This window comes from Hevea brasiliensis, chromosome 9 (assembly GCF_030052815.1).
Source record: "Hevea brasiliensis isolate MT/VB/25A 57/8 chromosome 9, ASM3005281v1, whole genome shotgun sequence".
Lineage (NCBI taxonomy): Eukaryota > Viridiplantae > Streptophyta > Magnoliopsida > Malpighiales > Euphorbiaceae > Hevea > Hevea brasiliensis.
Window position 1 is genome coordinate 19,892,733 of NC_079501.1, and position 25,991 is coordinate 19,918,723.

Here is a 25,991-nt window from a genome sequence, read left to right on the forward strand (position 1 = left end):
TTATTTTCTTCATAAAAATTAGAACTTAAGATTCAAGTCATACATAATATATATGTACCTTTCTTTTTGAAAAAAATGTACTTTCACTTCATTCATAATAAACTTAAGACATAATAGTATTTCATTTATCTTATATGTAAGTGGGATTATATATATATATATATGTCTTAAGTTTAAGATGAACTGAGTTTTAAGTAACAATTTCCCTCCCTTTTATTGTCCCAAGTGAGTAAATGGGAATCAATGTCCAGAATTGATTGTGTTACCGATATCAATAACAAATCGGCATCTAACCTCGGCTTTCAGCATTCGCACAATGGCAGTATTCACATAGTCAATCGGGATTACTTCAATGTCTGATGTTATGCTGTGTTTGGCTGCAAAATCAATCTTATCGTGTCTCCTCCGTTCCCCCAATGCCACTACCACCCAACATCTTCCTCCCTGCACTGAATATATAATAGTTGACATTGCTGGCTCCTAGTTTTTACTTGAAATATGAGTGAGAAGATAGAATTAATTACCCAGTATCAAACGGAAGGCTGGTAGCTCATGTGGCTTCTCTGGTGCGCTAAGCAAAACCAGCTTTCCATGAATCTTCAATAGATCAATCAAAGGCAAAAGAGGATGTATTACAGACACTGTATCGATTATACCATCCATTGTGCCCATTGAAGCCTACATAACCAACAATTCTTAATTGGGTCAGAAATTGATAAAGGGTGAAAACACACAAAAAGTCAATTTTGAGTAGAAGATTGGAGGAGTGGAAACTCGAACTTGGCTTTGGGAATTTTTACCGTACAAATATACTGTACAAGTAAAAATACTAGAATAGGGCAGCATTCAGGCAAATTATAGAAATGAGGTGAATTATGGTCAGCTTGCAGAAGATGCTAATCAAAATAGCATCTGAAGGACAAAAACGCTAATCAAAGTAGCATCCGGAGAAAAAAAAATACGAAATACACAGAGACACTATTTTAAGTAGCTTCTTAAAAACAAAATGCTATTTTAACTAATGTCCGGGGTTTAATAGTGTTTTTCTCCAAAATGCTAATAATAGTAGCATTTTTGCATCGTGCACACATCCAAATTCTATGCAATAGTTTTGACACCAAAACGCCATTCATAATGGCATCCTCCTAGGCCACTATACAATATTTAACTTAAATTTATTTAATATTATTAATATAATTAATATGTAAAGTATGCTTTTGTTTTAGATAAAAAATAATAATGTATATAATATTTGAACCATGCTATTTGGAATATTCTTGTTTTATTTTTTAAAACATTTTAATTTTATATTTTTAAAAATACATTAATTATAGATTAAAAATATTAAAGTATAAAATTTTAACCGTATTTGTTAACAAAAATGTATAATGTAATTTTTTTAAAAATATGTTAGTTTTATAAATTAAAAAAATTAAAGTATAAAATTTTAACCGTATTTGTTAATGAAAATTTATATTGTAATCATTTAAAAAAATATTAATTTTATAAATTTAAATATACTAATTATTGAACATATAATGATGCTGTGCAATTTAAATTACTAAAAAATGATACAAATAAACTAAATTATGAGAGGGTATATAGAATGCTAACTTAATTAGCATCTTGAGGTCATGCCCGTATATGCAGACATAAAATTTTATATTAATTTATACACGTAAAAAAAATTAAAATTGTGAAATTATATTTTCACAAAATATTGGTAATATATAAAAAAATAAAAAATTAAATAAAATTTGTTGCTTTAATATTCACATAATATAATTTACAAAAAATTAGAAATTAAATAATTTTTTTCTTTAAAACATTTAAATTTAAGCCATATGAGACAAAAAAAATTAGTAAACAAAATTTATTATCCTCAATTAAATTAATTTGTATGTAATATTAATTTTTATTCTTATTATAATTATGGATAATTTATTTTATTGATAGCAATTAATAAATCTAAGTATTAAATGAAATTAAATTATTATTTATTACGTGTGAGCATCTATAATAATATAAAATTTAGATACTGTAATTAATTTTTACTTAATATCAAATTAAGTTATTAAAAATTTATGTGAAATTAAATTATAATTTCTTATAAAATTTTAATTTTTAATAAAATGTAGGTGGCACAGTGTGTTACACGGTCATTAGTTTTAAAACTAATATCACGTCACCACTTTATCTCCCACCTTGAATTTTTCCACCTTGCTTCCCAACCCTGTCACCACTCCCACTATTTCATGCCTGAAGAAATAATCAAACGCTAATATCATAAAAACTGTACACCAATGAGCTTTGGCTCAGAGATATAACTATGAGTCAGAGCTCAATGAACTGAAAAAAGAAAAATACCTGCCCGGGGACGAGAGGGTAAGTAGAAGTGCCCCATTCATCGTTGATCATGTGAATGTCCGAGTGGCACATCCCTCAATACAAGACTTTAAAACAAACGTCTTTCTCTCCTGTTTCCCTGCACAAACATATATCTTATGAACACAAATACTCGTGCCCTTTTACATGGATAATGAACTGGATTATAATTCTGGTTCTCAGAGCTTCAAGAAAATTGATTCAGATATAGAATATATGAAGAAAAAGACGGAAACTCCTGGAGAATTTGAAAGGAGAGAGGACCCCTGACTGTTCTCTTACTGCCCATCCAAATGCCTGTTTGGGATGCTCTTCCTCTGGCAATTTGGCTACCTTTCTCCTCAGTTTGCAGAACTAGAAAGCAGATAAGCTTCAATCTTTTTGGCGATGGCCGAGGGTGGTCATGTGCCTATGCATATGTAGCTCGAGCCTGAGTGATGACGTATTAGGCGAGCTTTTGTTAGGGGTCCATATATACACATTGGCTTACCAAATTGCGAGCCTGCAAGAGAAACAATAACTTAAAAATAGTCCGTGAAATAAATAAGAACTCAAAAATACTACCAACTTGCGAGTCTGCGAAAGGACAGAACTAAAAAAAGCTAAGTTTCTGAACATGTTGGTCCAATGTATTTAACATGTCACTGTTTTCTTACATAATCATAAAGATTTCAACTACTTATGATTATCATATTTGCAGTTTTTTCAGTAAATTTTTATTAATTTTATTTTATTATCAAAACTTATATCGATATTTTCAAATCTAATTTCGCAACAAAGGGTTGCTTAAGGTTCAATTGTAATCGAACCGTAATTTAATTGATATATTATTAAATATAAATCAAATATATTTAAAAAAAATAATAATAATTTTTATTGTAAATATTATTTTAACATATTTTATAAACAATTATTAAAAATAAATTTAATTAAATTTTAATACATAAATATGCTTTTTAAAAATATTCTAAAATTTTCAATTAAAATTTTAGATTTTGATATATTAAAATTTATGGCATGGCAAATATAGAAAATTTTTTACATTTACGAAATAAATATATATTAAAGTAATAGAATAATTAATTTTAATATGTTTTATATAGTTATGTGATAGATGTAATTCGATGGACTTTTATCTAAATCGAATAGATTACTTGTCCAATTTTTTATTAACATGTAACTATTTTCCTACCATAGTCGTAAAGATTTCAACTCCCGATAACTGTTGTCATCTTTGCATTTGTATCATTGTCAATAAAAAGGATAAAGTCGAATAATTTGCATGGAAAATTAATTATTTTTTTTCCAAATTACTTTAATATCCCAACTTAGTTAAATCTTTTAATTTCGACATATTAAGTCATGAACTTTGAATTTATAATTAATCGACCCTTATTTTCACAACCATTCTTATTAGAATTATGATTAATTTAATTAATAATGATTATACATATTAGTATACCATTTCCATGTTCACTACCTGTATCCTAATCTAGTTAGCATTTTACATTTGTAGTTTTTTCTTTTTTTTTAACTGTTCCCCACCATTCATTCATCTGTAATGTTCCCTTGCGCCACATTTATAATCAAATATCATGGATTGCAGCTACAAAAGTGCTAGAATTATGACTCAAAATCTTAGTGAAATTTGAAGAAATTTTCCTAATTTGAGAGGAAAAAATATTCCTCAATAGAATAGATGAATATTTCCTATATAAAGTAGAACTCTTATTTTAGTATTATTTCTAAATTGAGTGGGACTCCTAATCAGATTAGGATTGAGGGAATTAACACTATAAATAGGAGAATGGTGAAAAAGACTATTTGACTGTCACCCATGGAGTGAGGCTGTCACCCATTATAGAGAAAGGTTTTGCCAATTGCTGAGGATTTGGCTCTGCCCATTAATAAATGGCATTTGCCCATTATAGTGGAGAGAGACTTCAGTTTAAGGTAGAGTAAGGACATAAAATTTAAGAGGAAGAAATTCTTGTACATTGGTGGGCTCTTACCCATATAGTTGAAGAAACCTTTGTGGTAGTGTTGTAATAGTAAATATATTGGGTTATGTCTAGAGGAGATTGAAAGGGACTAACTAATATATTTATTATGAGTAGTTTGATGTAGTGTGAGTTCTCTTGGATGTAATTGGATTGATGAGTCGTATAACTTTGAGCTTGTAATGATAATTTATTATTGTTGATAGTGAAAAATGGTATGCCTATGGATGTAGCTTGAGAGGGTGAACCACGTAAATATTAGTATTTTATATATTTACTTTATTTTTTCGCAGTTTACACACTTCCACAGTGCATAACAAATTGGCATCAGAGCATGAGAATGATCTTAGTGAGTTTAGTTGAAGGTGGAGCTGCTACGATATGTAGAAAGTCGCTCATGTAATAATGGTGACGGTGAATAGTTGAAATTGAGGTGGAGCTCTTTATGCAAAATCAAAAAAGTTGATGACGTGAAGATTTTTTAAAGAAAAAAGCAAGTTAAATCCAAAATGAAGATTGGAGAGATTGATGATTTGAAGAGTTCAAGCTCAAGCATGGAGATGTAATGATTGAAGACACCCAAGAATTTGATATATGTAATGGTTTATGGATTTTGAGTCAAAGTGGAGATTGTTAGAATTATTATTCAAAATCCTAGTGGAATTTGAAGAGACATTTTCCTAATTTGAGAGGAAAAAATATTCTTCAATAGAATAGAGAAATATTTTCTATATAAAGTAGAACTCTTATTTTAGTGTTATTCCTAAATTGAGTGAGACTCTTAATCAGATTAGAATTGAGGGAATTAACACTATAAATAGGAGAATGGTGGAAAATATTATTTGACTCTCAGCTCATGGAGTGAGGCTGTCACCCATTATAGAAAGAGGCTTTGCCAATTGCTAAGGATTTGGAGAGAGGCTTTGGCCTGAGTGACAGCCCATTGTAGTGGAGAGAGGCTTCGGCCTGAGGTGGAGTAAAGATATAGAATTTAAGAGGAAGAAATTCTTGTCCATTAGTAAGAGGACTCTTACCTATATAGTTGAAGACACCCTTTGTGGTGTAGTGTTGTAATAGTAAATATATTGGGTATGTCTAGAGGAGACTGAGAGAGACTAACTAATATATTTACTATGAGTAGTTTGATGTAGTGTGACTTCTCTTTAGTGTAATTGGGTTGATAAGTAGTATAACTTTGAGTTTGTAATGATGATTTATTATTGTTGATAGTGAAAGATGGCATGCTCATGGATGTAGCCCCATGTTGAGAGGGTGAATCACGTAAATATTGGTGTTTTGTGTATTTACTTTATTTTTTTATAGTTTACACACTTCTGCGGTGCTTAACAAAAAGACTAAGATTCAATCATTGTCAAATACACTTTGGAAATGTTTTGAATGATTTTTTTTTAATTCTATGATATATTTTAATTCTGATTTTACCAAATTAGCTAAAAACATTTTAGAAATTTAATTTAGTTATAAGTATGTGCAATTATGCAAAAATCCTTACCAAACCGTTGAAAGAAAGCTTAAGATATGATGATATAAAACTCATAAACTTTTACATTTATGGAAATGAAATATAAATCGTACAACAATTAAGAAAATGTAACTGCTGCCATAGAAATGTGGTCACTAGTCAGGACTCAGAAGCTTCCTACTGCATTCTGCAATATTTAATCTTTCTATCTAAGAAGAATGTCCATGTCGTGACAATTTTCACCCAAAAGTAATAGTGGCTATTCCTACAGCTATAATGCTCAAGACCCTAGCTTGAAATTATAACAATGAGAAGAAAAATAATAACAACATAAAGCATGGGATGTTGATGAGCTTTTCTCCTTTGAGACGTATTGCTACTGAAAATTCTGGCGGTGGAGGATACTTGTAATACCATGGAAAATAGGGCAATATTGGGTTAGGAGGTGGTGGTGCATTTGCATACCCAAATGGAGGGATATTTGGCACCTCCCCTCCGGATGGTGGTGGATAGTAGAATGATGGTGGCACTGGCACCGTTGGCAACGGCGGTGAAGGTGGAGGTGGGCATTTTGCAGTGGGTATGGGAGGCGGTTGACAAGAATAGGGACATACATAATTAATAGGTGGAGGGGGTGAGGAGTTTATTGTAGTTTGGCTGGGGACTGTAATTTGTGACATCAATTTGGATGGTGAACTCAACAACAATATTGTGACCATAAATATCGCTTTGATGAAATTTTTGGCCATTTGAGGATAAGTTTGGCCTTAGAAATTAAGATGAGGAAGGAGAAAATAAGAGAAGGTTTATGTTAAGAGGAGGGCAAGTGGGCAACCAAAATGGCTATGGTATATGTGGTGAGCAATTGGAAGGATTTTGGTGACAAAAGTAGGTGCGAGTGATTGAATTATTAATGGGAACTTTGAAAGCAACCTTGCATTTGTTTAATGAATAAATGGCTACTTTCAAAATTTTCTATTGAAGGTAGTGACTCACTAGGGAGGGTTTATTTGGCCCACTTTGCATCAACTTAGACAATTATAATTGGATTATCAGTTAATTAAAATGTTTAAATATAATTAATTATTAATCAATGGCCTTATATAGATGACACCTTGCTTAAAGTGCCGTTATAATTGGGTTGCATGCAATAGGTTAGATTAATAAGGCAAATAATGCAAATTTTTGTCTTGTAATCAATGATTATATCTTGCCACATGCAACTAAATCATAATTTAATGAGAATGGAGAACTTTTATTTTTGTTAAAAAAAAAAAAAGGAAAAAAGAAGTTGATTCCAACCGACAATAGCTAGTAATTTTGGTTTTGTTTGTCAATATTAACTCTTTAGAAATATAGGCTGGATTAAATCCATGGAGCTGAGTAGTGGTCATGGTGATTAACACTAAATGAATGCAAATAAGGACATGGGAAAAAAGCAACAATTAAAGCAAAATGGCTAATGCGTCCTAATCTTTGTCCATGAGGAAAGCCTATCATCAATTTGAAAGAAACCATTGTGCTCTTTAGTTTTCATATGCAAATTCACAGAGAACGGTTAATAAATGTGGAGGATTTTTTGTTACAACCAAGCGAAGAGTCTTTAACCAGAGACGCATTTTCTAAGTGGGCTGTAAAGTTATATTCTTGTCCAGATTTTGTTTGTTATGAATTTAGACAATATCTTTTAATATTCAGTGTTGATAAAAAAAAAATTGAGCTAATTTTTTAAAATATTTTATAAGAAAACTAAAAAATTAGAATTAAAAAAAACTAGAATTTTGTTATCATATATTGATTTTTAAGAAAAATATAAAAAAATTATACTTTTTAGTTTCGCACTTTGATACATGAAGAATCGTGATTTAATTTGTATTAACATGATACCTTATATTTTCTTTTGTTAGTAAATGTAATTTAAACCATTAGTTATCATTAAATGATACTCACGTTGTCAACACATGATACTAAACAGCGACATATGAGCGTCATGTGTTTGTCACGTAAATACCAAATGAACAATATGTAAATGCTACATTTATCATATGTCATCGTATTAACGCCATATATTCTGTCATGCCAGCATCATTTAATAGTAATTAACTATTTAATGATATTTGCTAACAAATGAAAACATAAGACATTAAATTAATAAAAATTAAATCATGATCTCTCACATGTCAAAACACGAAACCATAATTTTTTATATTTTTTCTTCAATTTTTTAATGAAAAAAATTAGCTTTAAGTTATTTTTCATTATAACAAAAGTCATTTTTTTAAAAAAAATATTTTCCTATAATTAAAATTTTACTACAATTTTTTATGATAGAATAAAAATATATTTTCCTATAATTAAAATTATGCTATAATTTTTTATGATTAATTTATCTACTCACAGCAATAGAAAATAATTATACATTTATAAAAATAAATAAAACATATTAAAATTTTAAAAATGAAATAACATTTTAAATATATTTTATAATAATTTACTTTTTAATTATGAAATATATAAATAATTTGAATTAAAATTTATTTTCTATTATTATATGTAAACTCATTTTTCACGTCTTCTTTTATTTTTAATAGAAAATAAAATTAAAATTTTAAAATTAGAAAATAAAAAAAATATTGATAAACAGGCAATTAAATTAAAATTCCATTATTTTCATTTTAAGAATTCTTAAACTTTAAAAAGAAAAAAAAAAGTGTTATGAACTCCCATGGGCCAAGCCTGAGACAGGTAGGAAAGAGGGTGTGGCACTGGGCCCATGGGCGCAGTGGTGGAGGTTGCGTATATCGCTGTAGGAGATGAGGACCCCGCTGTACCCAAGGCCACCGGAGTTGTAGTTCAGCAGTTATTGTGATTGAGAAGTTCATTTAACTCTCTTCCAGCAGTGCCAATAGCCAGTAGCCACCAAGCTCAAGCTCACGCCTACTACCTCCAAAAGAATTTGCTCCATGTATAGTATAGATGCACCGATTTCGTTTCTACGTGAGAAGCTGAAAATGACCCTCAACCCACTCTATATTGGTTTAGGGTTTCTAAATTAATGCTTGGTTGTGAACAAAAACAAATGTAAGATCAAGTTTTTAAATTCATCATTCTAATTTGAGGCAATTATTTTATTAATACTTTTTTTTTTATGTAAATTTTAATATCTTTATCAATTATCCTCAATGCAAATTCAATTAAAAAAGTGAATTACCGAAAATATGGATAAAATTTAATCTAAATACTTAAGCGTCAGAATTCAAAATTTACCAATACTTTATCCCCAATGCTCAAATAATAATCATAAATATTAGAAAATAAAAAATATTAAAATTTAAACTTTTACCCCTCCTATTAAACTAAATTTTATTTACTTATCCTGCGTATACTTGGGGGTGACGGAGCCCTTTCCCTATCCATCCACAAATATATATATATATATATATATATATATATATATATATATATATATATATATATATATATATATCCATTAGACCTTAAAAGAGTATAATTAAGTTTTATAAATTGACTGATATTTATTTTTGGAGAAAATCTTCTGTAATTGACCGATCAATTAGGTTTGATAATTAATTTTGTTGAAAAGCGATGTGAGATTCTGATTCGATGCTCAGGAAAATTTTCATTTTTTTTCTAAATTTAATTTATTATAAATTTAAAATATAACATATGAAATTCACACATTTAATAAATGAGTTTCTTTGTATATTTTATGTATTGAATTCATATAAATTGGTGTAGACAAGAAAAATTCAAGTCATATGAAAACAATTACACCTTTGATAGTGTGTAATTTGGCCAAGCGACGAATAATGCAGGCAACTAGGCATCTCTGTCCTTCTCCGGTTACCCTAAGCTTCGAACTCATGACCTTTGAGTTAGACACATAAGCATCATAGTACCACCAAGGCAAGCGCCAAGGAGGAAGAAGGTAGAATCTAAGCATATTAAAAAAACTAGAAGGGTTATTTTTACAAGGGTCCTAGCTACTTGGCGGTAGCATCAAATTATTGATGGCAGCTGAACTCAACGGAATAAATAGTAGGCTTTTTAGGATTAAATTATATAACAGAAAAAAAAAAATTTATATAATTATATTGCTTTTAGTTTAATTTTTATTTTTAAAAAAATGAATTATATTTTTAAATTAAGAAAAAAAAATGAAAATGAGGATTAATCTATGTCCAATGCCTGCTTCAAGCCTTCAACCCCTTTCTTAGCTTTAGTCTTGTTTTCTTCTCTGATTTTAAAGAAATAAAGCACCATCTGGATGCGTTTTACAATATGCATATATATACATATATTATGTATGATATGAATTTTGAGTTAATTATCATTAAATTAATTATTTATATCTAAATATGTACAAAATTAATTAAAATGTATATATAAATTGTACGAATCTATATATAAAAATTCAATCTAACGATGAATATAATTATCTTAGTATGAGTTCAAACTCCACAGACATACCCTATATCAAACTCAATTAACTATATTAACGTGTAAACATAATATTGTTATCAGGAGGGTGATCAATTTCATATTATAAGGATCATTAAATAACTAATTAAATGTATGCTATTTTATTTAATTTTCTGTGTCTGCCACGTCACTCTTGCTCCACAATCCCTCCCCATTTTCAATCTTCTGCCTCTGAATCGGAGCAATTAATGAACGCCTTATATCTTACCAAAACTCTTTGCAGAGCCGCAGCAATAATAGTAACGAGAATAAGAAGAAGAAGAAGAAGAAGAAAGTGGGATATTTTTTTATTTGGGTGAAATTTAAGTGGTGGATCTAATTAAAATTGAAGAAAACAAAAAAAAAAATGAAATATACATGTAAGTTTACTTCATTCATGCGAAGCTACATAACATGCCTTGATACATAATGCCACCAATACGAGAAGCATTTAAATGGAAGAAAATTCTTTTGATATTAAAACAATATTGTAAGCTAAACCAAGAAGAAAGCCTAGTAAAGAGAGAGCAATGTGACCTTAACTAGAAATTAATATAAAGTGATAATCAAATTATCATCAAGTGTAGAGCCCCGAACCCAGCCAAAAGCAGCAACCCTTTAATAACATTCTGTCTAGCACCGCTGAAAAAATCCCAATTATCACAAGGATCAGCTACACACAAATTCCCAGGCACACCGGTCACGTAAATGAACCTTGGTGGCGGAGGAGGCAGAGGAGTGCAGTATGTGGTCTCTGGTGGGGGTGGCGGAGGCGGTGGTGGAGGAGGCGGAAGGGCACATGGGTTGACACAAGGGCATGACGTACACTTTATTCCAGTGTCTGGTTCTTGTGGTAGTGGCACCAATGTTTGGTCTAGCTTGTTGGTCACACTAGCACCGCTCGGAACTGCAAACAAAATGAAGAAAAGAAGTAGCGCCATGAGAAGGCTTTGAGGGATTTAATGAAGAAGTTAATTACTAACTAGCTATGAAGTCCCAAAAAGGAGAGGAGAGGAGAGGAGAGGAAGGGTTATAAGGATGATTTGAGCATTGCGTTGGGGTGCATGGAATTGGACTTTGCAGAAAGGCAGAGGTAGCTGAGACAGTTTTAATGTGGTTAGGTAAATTTAGTTATTTCGAAAAACGCAAAGTTGAATGATAGTGAGAGGGACTTGATATATTGTGAGGGACTGTGAGGCTCTGTCAGTGCGTGGGGTTTGCAATGTTTTGAAAGCGAATAGCATGTGGATGTTGTAAATGTAGGAGACTTCTTTTTTCATTTGGCAGAGCCATGCAAGGGGCCTAGTTGTTTAATTTAGAGAAGTGTTATTAGTGTGTTTTTTTTTCCTTTTCATTGTGAAAGTTATTTGTCACACATTGATTTAATCGTAAATAATTAAATAACATTATCAAAAACTAAAAATTTGAATCTTATTTGTTATAATAATTTAAAATTGATTTTATATATGTAGTTAATTAATTATTGCTAGTTATAAAAATTATTATTTTAAATTTTGATTGAGATAAAAATGCAGTAAATATTTACTGAAAATTTGTAATATATACCATATGATAGTATTCAATACTTTATATGTCATTTTATATAAATGGCAAAAAAGAGTGAGAATTATAATGAATGACATGTATTATTCCCTTAATCTTAGAAATTTAGACTTAGGACCAACTTTTGAGGGAGAAATTTCTCAAATGAGAGAAGAATATATTCTTATATTGAAACCTTATAATATTCATGCCGTACGATTATAAATCTTAGGATAAATTGTTTTTTTTTTTTATTCTCAATTGTATTAAAACTAATATATATATATATATATTAGAAACGAATTTAAAACTGAAATTAAAAATGAAAACTCATCCGTTTCTAAAGTACACGCTCAAATTTTGACAACAAATTTGGCATCAGTTGCTAATAATGGAAAAGTAATCTACCTTTGAAGTATTCTAGCCATTTCTCATATAATTGGCAAAAAAAATTAAATAAAGAGAAATTCGAATTAAATTATACAAGACTAAACTATTAATTTAGTTATTCGGAAAACTTATATATTAATTTTAACATAATTTAAAAATAAAAAATAATAATTTATTATCCTAAATTCTAATTTAAAAGGGTCATTACTGGAATTTGAAAGAGGAAAGAAAAATTAAAATAACCCAATTCCCATTACAATTGAACTGCAATGATTAGTAACCATGCCTCTTTGTTTCAATAAGAATAAAATATTGGCAATATGAAGCAATGGCCAACTTAATTAGCTAAGATTATTCAAAAAAGCTCTGACATGTAAATTATAATTAATAAATTAAAGTGGTTAAAGTGAGAAAAAGCCAAAAGAAAGCAGTAATTCCCCCAAATACTTTATTGTTTTGTCCACCATTAATAAGACCAAAAAAAAATTATTAATTAATTTCCAATACAAAATGTATGATTCTATTTTAAATTGATTTCTAAAGTCTTAAGAGTCCAGCTTACTTGTTACTTACAGCCAAGCTCACCTTTTAACTTGCAGTACTAGGCTGGCATTGTTCTTCTATTCCATTTCCACTTTGGTTTTATTGTTTTATATGCTAACATCAATCTTTAATAAAGCAATTCCTAAGTGTAACTCTTTCATTTGATCAGAAGCCAATTATTCCAATCAAAATTAAATTTTGTAAAAAAATAGAAATTTGTCCCTTTTTTATTCCTTGAAATTATAATGAGAAGCAAATGCATTATAAGCATTTTTTTAGCTACAGTGTTTTCTGAAAAGTGGCTTAGGATGTAGGCTAAGCTTCCCCTGATAAATAAGTGCGTGCTATCACTTTCCAACCCACATTAAGCATTGGAAGGGCAAAGTAAGAATCTGATGAACAATATTGTAGGCATTTTGCCTTTTCATAATCTTATCCCATCAAGGCCTAAAGTCTGTGGCTAATAAAAGAGTTTGTGAGCAAATATTTGATTTGAGAGTTGTTTTTTACAGCTTTTTGGAGTGCTGGTCCTGAAAAGCACTTCTAAGCGATGTAATTTTTTTTTTTTTTTTGGCTTTCCTTTATGAAAGACAGAGAATCGTATGCCCTTAGCAAATCAACAAAGGAAAAACTTTTGCACTTTTTATTCAATCAATGAACAAATTCTTTAGTGGCAGAATGAATTCCCTCAACCAGGCAGCCAACATGAGGATATTGGTGTGGAAGTTATCTAGTATATAGTACCTCAAAATTATAAATTCAACCTTATTGTATGTTTAAATAATTTACATTTTTCTTTCTTCATTTTCATTAATTACTTACAATTAATTTGTATTGCTCAACATGTCAAAATTCTGATTCTGAAAATCCTTTAATCAAATAATACCGAACCAGTTAATTGATCCATAATTATTTATGAAAGAAATCAATCACTAATTGATGATTAATTCGAATTCTGATTTCTCTGATTCTTGCAAACCACCATTAATGAAAGCCAGTGGGCACTGTTTTGTGTTTCTCCCGCAATGTTTTGGGGCCCTAAAAATTTGCATTACCAAGCCCATCTGCACATCCAAATGCAGCCATAACTGTTCCAAAATAAACAGTGGCAAGTGACCCAATTGATAGGCCTATGGGGTTTCCGAGAATAGAAGAAGAAGATGTTATGTGCTAAGCCCTCCAGAACGGAAAACACCACCTGCACACCTCGCTATTCTCAGGGGACGACACAATATGCGTGAGCTGATATCTTATGTAGAGAATGCTTATAATTCTGTAATTTATTAAATTTTTATAATTATTCTAATTTATCATTTTATTAAAAAAAAAAACTGCTTTCTTCTAGAAAAGGAACGGAAGGACCAAAAAAAAATGACCAATTGCCGCGATTGTTATAAGTTGACGAAATACTTGTGAATATGGTCCACAAATCCCTGCCTCAGCTACTTATTCAAGGCTATACCCAATCTTTGATTATTTATTTATTCAATGAATAACGGTAAAAAAATCCTTTTTCTTATAATTTTTATAATTTTACTTTATATTATAAAAATTATTAATTAAATTATAAATTTTTTAATTTTTATTAATTATATCACACCATTAAAAAAATTATTATCTCATTAATAAAAACGATATGTAACTGTCATATTAAAATATAACTTTAATAACGTGTAATACTTTTTATATGGTGTCTTACGTGATATTTCTATTAGTGAGATAATAATTTTTTTAATAGTGAAATAAAATTTACAAGAGTTAAAAAATTTAGAGTTTAATTGATCATTTTTATAGATAAATTAAATTTTAAAAAATTTAAAAAGTGTGAAATATTTTAGCAGTTATCCCTTTATTTAATTGTATAAGTATTTTTTTTTAATTTTTCTTACTCATCGCATTACTAATTGTATAATTATATTAATATTTCCGTACTAAAGTTTACTAATTATGTCTAATTCAATAATGTATATATTATTATTATTATTATTATTAACTAATTAATTTTGATTTAATTGTGTCAAAATTCTCTCTAAATCATAAAAATATAATTTTTAATTTTTAATTAATATTTAATAAATTAAAATAATGATTTTATTGTAATAATAATAAAAATAATAAAAATTATTTTTTTTCTTTTTCATTAATTAGGATTTGAATTCTACCTCCCTTATGGTTTAGCTGTTGCCTTGTTGGCAGTTAGTGGTCAACATACAGCTAGTTATTAGTTATTTGCAATTAATTATTATAATTAATTATAAAATTTTTAATAAAAATTTAAAATTTTATATAAATATTTTGTGTAAAATAATATTTTTTATGCATGAATTAATTTCATTATATCTTTACCTTTAAAATAAATTTAATAAATATAAAATTACATATAAAAAATATCCATATAATTGTATACTTGAAAATGATTTTTTATATAAATGTAATATAATTATAAAATAAATAATTTTTATTAAGTATAAATATTTAAATAAAATTTATTTATTTATTTATTTATAAATCTTCTAACAGTTGTATTCAGTTGTTATCCCTTTAAATCCAAACCAGGCAAAGGTGAGGCCCTAACCACGGACCATTGATCAAAACTACTAATGTTGTTATAGGACTGACTAGTGACCATGAACCTTTAGCGAAGACCCAAAAAGGAGTCAGCGGTCAAGTCAAATCTGAACGTGTCGTAAACGTCCTGCGTGGTATATTGTGCGTGCCAATCACCTCTATCCAAACAAAGCTTAATTAACCCTGAGTTCCCTTCTGTTTTCTCTTCTTTTAACTCATGGCAAGGAATATCTTTATCCTTCTTCCTAAGCAAAACCTTCCATTTTCAGCAACCCCTCTCTGCTCTTCTCTTGTCCTCATCATAGCAGTGTTCAGTTTGTTTTCTGTTGTCATGTTTCTGTGTTCTTCGCACAATAGCAAGAAATCAGATAGAGCAAAGGATCCGGAATCCAGTGAGAAAAAACTTCTGTCTAAGCTTAATAGTGGTATCAGCAGTAAGGCTCATTTGATGGTGAAGATGATTTCATGGAGGAAGATGCAAGAAGATGATGATGATGATTATGAAAGTGAAGAAGCAGTTTGGAGGAAGACGATCATCATGGGTGAACGGTGTCGTCCGCTCAATTTCTCTGGGAAGATTGAGTATGATGCTCAAGGAAATCTTGTGCCTGAATCACATCATTTAGATCTAAGTGGTAAAATCGTTCCTTTCAAAAATTGATGATGAGCTTGCTTCTTTTTTTTTTCTTCCCTTCCTTAAGTTTGGTGTCAGCTTGTTGTATGGAGAATTAATGTAACTGAGATTTCTAGTAGAAAAATGCCATCTTTTTTTTTTTTCTGAAATTTCATTTAGATATCTACGAATTGTAGTTATTTTGCTAGGGTTCACGCTTCAATTAACAGAGAACCCAATTGAAAATTTATATGCATTTTAATTCTTTCGATTTTTTTATTAGCTTAATGGAAATTATATCATATCCAGGGAAAAAATATATATTTAGTCAGATTGATGACTTCATATCTCAAGATTTTTCATGTTTCCTAACAAAACAAAGTCTCCTTGTATCACTGGTAGTTAAGATTGGTTTTTCTTTCCCTGTCTCTCTCTGCATCGGTGACAATGGCTGGAATTGGATTTTCCTGCGGGAAAAGTTTTCATTTTAGTTTATTAGATTTTGATTGTGTTGAAATTTCACAATTTTTTAGAAAATTTCAGTATTTTCAAGTAAAAGTTTAATTTTTTTTCTTAAAACTTTTTTTTTTTTTTTTCATAACAATTTTATTAAAATATACTAATTCATATAAATCACGCATACACATATATTTACTGTCGATATGAAAACTTAAAGGCTTAGCTCCACTAAGAGAGTTATCGGAGTTGGGACACACTACTCATGCATATCACTCACTCTTTTTTATTTAAAAATTTTTTTATTCAAAGGTAAATATATACATGTAATTCAAAAATATATATATTTTTTAGTAAAATTATAATAATTTTATTAAATATGTTAATTTATATAAATTACGTTTCCATATAAAAAAATAATTTTTTAAAATAATTTTAGTATTAATTTATTATAGTAGTCATATTTGTTTTTTAATTTTAAAAGATGAGTGAAAATGTATTTTGTGAGATAAGGTATAAATCGTAGATATACCTAATAATTTTTTAAAAATAATATTTTTTAAATATATTAATTAGATAATATGAAAAATTAATTTAAATTAAATTTATAATAAAGTATTTTTTAAATTATTTTTTAATAATATTTAAAATATTATTAAAAAAAAGGCTTCTTTTAATCCTTGAAATATGAAACGAGCCCTTTGTGATTGGACCTTGAGTTGTTGGGTCAGTCCATGGACAACACCGAAGCTCTAACCTCTGCCAGAAACATAATTATAGAATGAATGGTAAAATCATGTACTTAAACAAGCTCTAAAATTTAAATTTGAATCAATAATTAACTCAAAATTTTTATTTTTATGATAAATTAAAAAATATATATATATTTTTTTTTTATTTTCAGACCTTTTTCAAAGCAATGGACTAATTTAACTAAAAATAATTTTTTTTTTACTAATTAAACTATAATTTTTACGTTCTGTAATTTCTTAATAAAGTTGCCAAATGAAAATTTTTATACAAAGCCAAGATAAATAGATACAGAGCCATTGCCCACGACAAATAAGCAGCAAGATGACCAAGTACTCCAATATAGCTTGTAGTTTGAGAGCCAATATCGAAAAGGCCTTCAGAGGAAGAATACCACCGTTTACTTTTCCGATTACCACCCCGCGTCCACGACGATGGAGACACTTGATCAGTAGATAAGCTTCGCGAATAGCCAGTAAAAATAGATTTCTCAAGATTTTCATGTCTACTAGTTATTTGTGGCTACGTACAAGCGATGATCAAACAAATAGCCTTGAAAATTGCTTAATTCTGCCTTTCTCTCGTTGTTCAGTGCTAATGGGAGGCTACAGCAAGCTGGATTTCTCCTTCGTCTGGTACAAAACTCACTCTTTTCTGCAAATTTTTATAAACAAAACAGAGCAGGTTAACAATAATGCTTGTACATACTTGTATTAGCAATTCTTAATTAGGGCATTTACCCTAAAGTATGAGCAAAAATTTTTTTGTTTGTAGGGTAACTTTCTGGTAGGGCTGAATATTTGATTTAAACCGAAACAAACCGAATCAAATCATTAAAATTGAATTAACCGAATTACTATATTTTAGAAATCGAATCGAATCGAAATGAATGAAAATTTAAACTGAACCGAACCGCTCTATTTCACTATAATCGGTTTGAACCGATCGATTTTTGAGTTTGAATGAATTTTTTAATTTAAATTTGATTTTTAAGTTATTTGATCTGATTTTAAACTTATTTTGAATCTAATAACTATTAATTAATAAAATTAAATAATTTATATATATATAATTATATATAATTTATAAATTTTTTATAAAATAATTCAATTCGATTCAATTCAATTAATTTTTTTCTCTTTAAAATTAAATTAAATCAAAATAATTAAAATTTTTAAAATATAAAATTAAATTAAATTAAATTATTTTAAAAATTAAATTAAATTATTAAATTAAGACAATCCAATTTTATTTATTCAGTTAAATACTCACCTCACTTTCTAGAATCAAATTCAAAGGACATTATCAAGTAGAGGAAAATTGGTATATTTCCAAAGGCATTTATTATTATACCATAAATTAGCCCCCTTTATTTGACTTCATCAGCATCATTGCTCTCAAAAGTCAAATGGGTTTAACTGTTCTGTTAAGCATGAATTAGGAAGTTTTGTCATCTTCAAAACCCACTGCTCAGCCAGAATGTTTGCCATTTGTTAATAGCAATACCTAAATATTTAAATGTATATTTTTAAATAGTTAAATATATATCACTTATTAGATTTAAATTTAAATATTTATTTTTTTTAAATAATTTTTTTTTTTTAAATAAAGAAGAAAAACATCCTATATTATGAATAATTATGATTCAAAGTTTATGACACTTAAATATAAAAATAATAAGTATTTAAAAAAAAAGTAATTTATTACTTCCTCTATCTCATTATAATAGATGATTTAGAAAAAAATTTATCTCACTATATTTACTATTTTAGAAAATCAAAAAAGTATTAATTATTTTTTTCAACTTTACCCTTATCTTATATTATTACCAATACATTTATCTCTTTTTAATTTCTTTTAATGATACTATAAAAATATTTTAATTAATTATTAATTTTTTTTTATAAAAATAATGCTATTTAGTCATTTCTTTAATTCTTATTCAAAAACTTTAAAAACCTATTCAAATGAAACGAAGGAATACTAACTAGAAATCATAAAGGAAGACCTAACAATAATTGATTTACTTTCAATGGCAAGAAGTTGTAAAATAATCTAAATTTGAGTAAGACTTAAGAAAAAAAATAATTCATGCTCATAACCTTCTTATTATTTGTTCATTACCAATTTCTTGATTTTCCCATAATTGAGGGCCATGCATATATATAAATAAATATAATATGAGCAAGCAAGTGATGCGGAATTAAATTGATTAAATTCAAAGAAACTATCCATACCTCACGTGGTTTAATATTCTCTCCTATGCTACCAAGCTCCGGCCTCCATTGAACTTGCCCCCGATTCACGTCGGCACCGTTAACTTCACCGGAATTATCCATGAAAAGATCAACAATCTTTTCAGCCGCCTCAACTTCATTTTTGCTCTCTTCCACCAGTTTTTCAACTTGGGCCTTAGGAAGCCTCATTTTGACGCGAACTGGCCCAGGCCCATCAGGAACTTGGGTAGATAATGGTCTAGCAATAGAGAGGTCGGAAACTGATCTCCGAGAAAGCATCAGGCATTCAAGCCTATCCTTAGCACTCATCTGAATTCCTGAGCGAACCCTCCTGGTGGTCCTGCTGGGCTCTTTATTCTCTTCAGGAAACTTGGGCAATTCTACCAGGAAATATATTTTCTTCGGCTTCAATTCCTGTTCAGGCTCTAATGGTTTAGCACGGATCCCGAAATGCTTAACGGCTTCCGAATCCAGCAGAACGTGCCCTGGATAGTCCTTGACGACTTCCCAAGCCGTCACCGGAGTCTTCAACTTGAACGTTTCTCCGTCAATCTTCATCACCTTTGCCTTCCTTCCTCTGCCTATACTGTTTCCCATCTCTATCTTTCTCTGTTTCGTTCAAGAACGGCTAGCGGTAGGGTGAGAAAAAGTATTAACGCATTGGGACATTTATATACGTGAGTGATATGAGATTTCTTGTCTATTGTCTAGTAGTAGTAGCAGTAGACAGTGGGGACGGAGATGCTTTTTTCTTTTTTTGGGAGATAGGAACGCACGCACGGCTCATCCCTCAAGGTACTAATTCAAACAAATTACTACAGGATAATTAAGTTTGGTATGGTGTGTGAATATGAGGAAATTCTCTCTCTTTTTAATTTTTGATTTATAAGAAAGTCATAATCAATGTGTGAAGGGCTGAAAGCTATAAGTGTGAAATCTAAAATCCTAATTCTACCATGACAAAGTTCAATATATTTTAAAATTGTTAAGTTTAAAATAGTAATAATTAAAATATATTTGAAAAAGTGATAAAAAAATAAGAAATTTGTTGTAATTAATCGATTGTTTGATGATGGAAAAATATAATTGGGTTAAACGATGATCGAGGAAACGTTATTATCAACTTATATAATTCCATTAAGCAAAGCTAGAAAGATCCTTCTCCTATCTTTTCATGAACAAAGAGAAATAATAATGGAGTGGGGCTAAGGGAGGTGTGTATGGGGACCACTCCCAAGAAAGGATAAGGGTTGAGAGAAATGGCCATTAAGTAGCTTTGTACAAAATTAATATCATGCTAATCTAAGAAGCTTAGCTCCACTTTACATCATACGCAATGCATATCCCATCAGAGAAAAACTTGCCTCTGCATATGATCCCTCATGAATTTAAGAGTGTTTGTCTTACCTGTTTTTTTTTTTATAATATTTTTTTGAAAATAAATTAAGATTAACTTTTCATTAGTGTTTATAAATTAGTTTGTTATTTTTATTTAGTTTTTAAAATTTATCACTTATTTAATTTAATATCATTTTTAATGATTTTAATAATAAATATATTTATAAATTATTTTCTATCAAATGTGTCGGCTACTTATTAATTACTTATAAATATTTTAATTAAAAATTTAATTACATTCTAAGTGTTTATAAATTTATATGAATTAATTTTCATAAGTTAAATCAAACACTCTTTAAAATACAGTAAAAATTTATATATATATATAGTTTACGTCATACTTGCAATTAGCAGTATTCTTTTTTAATAGTTAAATGGGCGTGGCTTTCATTTTTAATGAATATTTTAAATCACTGAATAGTGTTAATTTAATCAGTAAAAATAAATATGAATTTAAATAAATATTTGACTGGAGGTATATATAAAGAAAATAGATTGGGTCTAATTTCACTTTAAAAATTAACTCATAAGGAGATTTGCCCAAATTTTATATTCAACACAAAATTATTATCCCAAACAAATATTACACAACACGTCTCTCACGCCCATATATGAAATTTAGAGAGCAAGATAGACTCTGATATCATGTAGATAAAATGAATCAAATCTAATTTCACTTCAAGAATTAGCTCAAGGGAGAAAAGGTTTATCCAAATCTTATATTTAGCATAAAATTTTTATTTTAAATCAATGTGGGACAACAATGTATAAATTGACATGAAAATATTTTTAATTATAAATTTGAAACAAATAAATCTCTTGATTCACTTATCACATATTGAACTCTTAAGAGATCTCAAACTATCATGGTTAAGATACTCTGATCTTGACATAATGCCATTAAATAAAATAGGCAAAACGTATATTTAAACTCCTGAACTTTGCTTTATATTTATAGTAAGCTCCCATATTTTGCATTTGATATTTTAAGTCCTTAAACTTTCAAATTTGTTGACATTATACTCTTTTTTAACTAAAAATAAATGGATATCAATCCCAATAGATAGCAAACTCATTTTTCTTAAACAAATAGACAGGTCTCAAAAGAAGTCAAAAAGAAAAAAATAATAATAAATTAAGTCTTTCCACCTCCTTTGCCTGCAAAGCACATTCGTGCATTGCTTGCATGAAGGCATGGCTTTATTAAGCCTAATGAAACCCCTATCCCTGAGGGTAGTGAGAGTGACATCACTCTAGACAAGAATTTTGGGTTCTCCAACTCGTTTGTGATCCATTATGAGCTTGGCGAGGAGGTAGGGCATGGTCATTTTGGGTATACTTGCTTAGCCAAGGCCAAGAAAGGCAACATGAAAGGCTAGGTTGTAGCCATCAAAGTTATTCCTAAGTCTAAGCTTCAATCTCAACTTCTTAGTTTCAATCCTAAGCCATTTCTCATTCTTCCGTGGTATTTTATACCAATACTTCAGCTCTACAGTACAGGACTTTCTGACACTTAATCATTTGCCCATACATGTAGAAATTTTAAGTACACAGTAATGCAAAAGAGAATGTCTGCATATAAGTGTTCATGTACATTAGCATGCACACATTAGAGATACAAACACACACATAGGAGTGAGCATTCGGTTCAAACCGAACTGAATCGAACCGAATTAAATTATAAAAATCGAATCATAAATTTTAGAAACCAAACTGAACCGAAATGAGTGAAAAATCGAATCGAACCGAACCGTTATATTTCAGTTCGGTTCGGTTTAAATCGATCGGTTTGATTTTTTATTGATTTTTTAATTTAGACTTGATTTTCAAGTTATTTGATCTAATTTTAACTTTGGTTTGAACCTAATAACCATTAATCAATGAAATTAAATAATTAATATATATATATAATTAAATATAATTCATAAATTTTTCATAAAAATAAATCAATTCAAAAATCGATTCGGTTCAATTTAGTTTGATTTGACTATATAAATTACTATTCGATTCGGTTCGGTTTAACCGATTTTTTTCTTCAAAACCGAACCGAACCGAAATAACCGAAATTTTTATAATGTAAAACCAAACCGAATAGATTTAATTTTAAAATCGAATCGATTAAACCGAATTGACTCGGTTCGGTTCGGTTTAAACCGAATTCTGCTCGCCCTACACACACACACACACACATACACACACACAGAGAGAACATACCGAGGCAAGTTCCTCTATCATAATAAGTCTATTGTCATCTTTCTCAAACAACTCATACGCATGTCTTGCATTTTGCTCCCAACATTTTTCTATGGAGTTCTCTATTAATGCCTGTTAATTCTAACATCATTTAAAATGAAATAAGAAAAATGCACAAAATACATAAGTTGATAGACAAAAGCCTAAAAAATCGAAAGAAAAAAAGATCAACATTTTAAAGTTTGAAAAAGGGGTAAATAGAAGTGCAAAATAAACTAAGAATTATAACTTCATTTCACATGAAAGAAAACTTTAGCGAGCTACTATTTATATACAACTTTAAAATGACTAGTGTATACATCTAACACTAGCTCATCTACAATCTTCTAAAACAAATTTAGACGTCTGCTTTTAATACCATGAAAATAGGGGTAAACAGAGGTGCAAAATAAACCAAGAAGAAATTATCAATTTCTTAGTTGTAAGTTGAAAGTCCTCTCTTTCTCAATAACTAAACGGAAAATACAAACAAAAGCTGCAACGACAGTGTCAATGGCAAAGTGGTTAAAGATGACCTCCGTATGATGCTTATAGTCAGGGCAGTAGGTGTCAGTCATACAAAGATGTCGAGTGGTTGTTCTGATTATTACCTATTTGGGTTAGTATTTTTTTTTAGATGGTTAAAGTTTTAGAATTTTTAATTTTCTCTCTCCTACATAGTATCTCTCATAATCAGACTACTTTTTCTCTTCACCTCTCTGCACATTGCAAATGAACCACACACATAAATAAACAATTAAAAAAAGGTATAGTATCAATAGATTTAAAAATTTAAAGGTTTAAAATATAGAATACAAAGCATAGGAGTTTAATGTAAATATGAAGTAAAGTTCAAAGACATAAATATATGTTTTGCCAACAAAATAAATTGACAAGTTTCATCTACTCAAAACAATTTGTATGAAACATCAATTTTAGTTAATGTTAGTGTGACTATTAATTAATTAAATCAAGAATTTTTTTTTTTGGTAAAAATCATTTGGTATCCAAAATTCACTAGCTCGACTAATTCGGATTCATGCTAGGTAGGCCCACAAAGGTGAGGCAAAGCGTTCTCTTCCAAATTTTAAATGTGCTCTATACTCAGAATTTGAATCCGAAACTACTGATTAAAAGAGAAGAAATCCTTATCATTCCATCTCACCCATTAGAGGTAATTAAATCAAGAATTTTAATGGAATGCGGATGGGAAAAAAAGATATTTGGTAGAAAGTTGACATTGATCGTGGGTGGCAGCTTTGGGTTTTGATTGCACCTAACCAATGTTTGGTATATTAGGCATGCCATAAGAAGTTGAATTATTTGGTTGAATCTGGTTTAATATGAATTATCAAGATTCGGTTTTGCTTAGTCTTGCCATGTTATTGGTAAGGATCACATGATATCTTCTTGCAAGCATAGAGAATCAGAGATAGACTTGCTAATTGGTCATTTAAAAGATTTTGTTGGGGCGGTAACAGGTGCATTAAATTATTATTATTATTGCTTTCTTTGGTCAAAGGTTTGCTTTTGCCATTTGAAGTTCCAGAGAACTTTTGCCGGTACAATATCCTACAATCTCAGTCGTTGGAAAATTTTATTTAAGGTCAATTTTAATATAAAATATAAATATGAAGAGGGTGGGTGATATATTTAATAAGTGAATTTTATTATATATTTTAAAATAAATTAATTTTTATATATTATATATTTTTTATTTAAAATTTAAAATTTTATAATAATTTAAAATAATTAAAATTTTTAATTTAATTTTTATAATTGTAGTAAAAGAATTTAATTTTTTTAAACAAAAAAATAATTTTTAAATAAATACTTAAAAAAATAAAAATCATTTTATGTGAATTTAATTAAATTTTTTTATTATAAAAGATTTATTTCAAACGAAATCATAAATTTTTTTTATTAAATATAAATTATTCATTTCAAAATTAGAAAAGTTTTTGGAAATATTTGTGAATAGATTCTATATTAGGAGCGTAATTAATAAAATGAAAAAGACAGTGATAATGGCACTCCATAAAAGATTATCGCCGCCCTTATTATTTTAAATTGATTATGATGCCCTTCCTTAATTAAAGAATTTAATTTTTTACAGAATTTTTTAAAATGCTTTTAGCACTTCATAATTGTTTTTAAATATTCAATTTATAAAGTATTTTCACACTTTCACTATCAATACCCTTTTTATTAATTTTCATAATTATATTTTACTCATTTTCATGAAACTAAAATTTTAAAGCATTTTAATTTTTTTTTCTTAAAAATTCAATAATAATAATAATTAATAGTATAAGTGATAACTACTATGTAGTTTTTTTCTAAATTAAATCCAAAACTTTTTATAAAAATATTCTAAATAAAAATAATTAATTTGTGCTTTTAATTTTCAGTATTAAAAACAGTATTTTAACTTTAAAAAAAATTATTTGGTATCTTTATATTTATAGTTTGTAATTTTTTTCTTCATTTACAAAGTTTTCTTTATTTTATAATTTAATTTTGTAATAAAAATAATTATATTTACAAAAGTACAATATATTGAAATTATTATGATAAATTTTAATAAAAAATAATTGTGGATTGTCAAAAATCTTTTGAAAAGTGTTTTAAAAATTTTGATAATTAAAGGATGATTTTATAAGCAATTTCAATAATAAAAATTATAATTCAAACTGCTAAAAATCTTTTGGTGAGTGCATGAATCATCACTCAAATAAAAATTATATTATAATAATTTTATTCAATGAATAATATAAATTTTTTTTAAAAAAAAAGAGATTTTAAATGGGTAAATTACAGTTTTGTCTTAAAATTTATCATTATTAACAAGTTAGTCCCTTCATTTTTCAAACTTAAAAGTCTGTTCTTGTGTGTGTTAATTGCCATCTCAA

At 28.5% G+C, this 25,991-nt stretch overlaps 2 protein-coding genes and 1 pseudogene across 2 annotated transcripts; all 3 read right to left on the reverse strand.

The window, feature by feature from the left end:
* Positions 1-119: 119 nt before the first annotated feature.
* LOC110656042 (probable mannitol dehydrogenase) lies at positions 120-2,936 on the reverse strand (annotated as a pseudogene).
* Positions 2,937-10,916: 7,980 nt separating this feature from the next.
* LOC110656082 (uncharacterized) lies at positions 10,917-11,291 on the reverse strand. Its single transcript, XM_058152162.1, has one exon. It carries the CDS (start codon positions 11,289-11,291, stop codon positions 10,917-10,919), a length of 375 nt encoding a protein of 124 aa, XP_058008145.1.
* A 6,099-nt stretch (positions 11,292-17,390) lies between these two features.
* LOC110656081 (uncharacterized protein At1g66480) lies at positions 17,391-20,231 on the reverse strand. Its single transcript, XM_021812636.2, has 2 exons — positions 19,450-20,231; positions 17,391-17,866 (listed from the first exon to the last, which is right to left on the reverse strand). The coding sequence occupies exons 1-2, from the start codon at positions 20,044-20,046 to the stop codon at positions 17,807-17,809; spliced, it is 657 nt and encodes a 218-aa protein (XP_021668328.2). The 5' UTR covers positions 20,047-20,231; the 3' UTR covers positions 17,391-17,806.
* Positions 20,232-25,991: the final 5,760 nt, after the last annotated feature.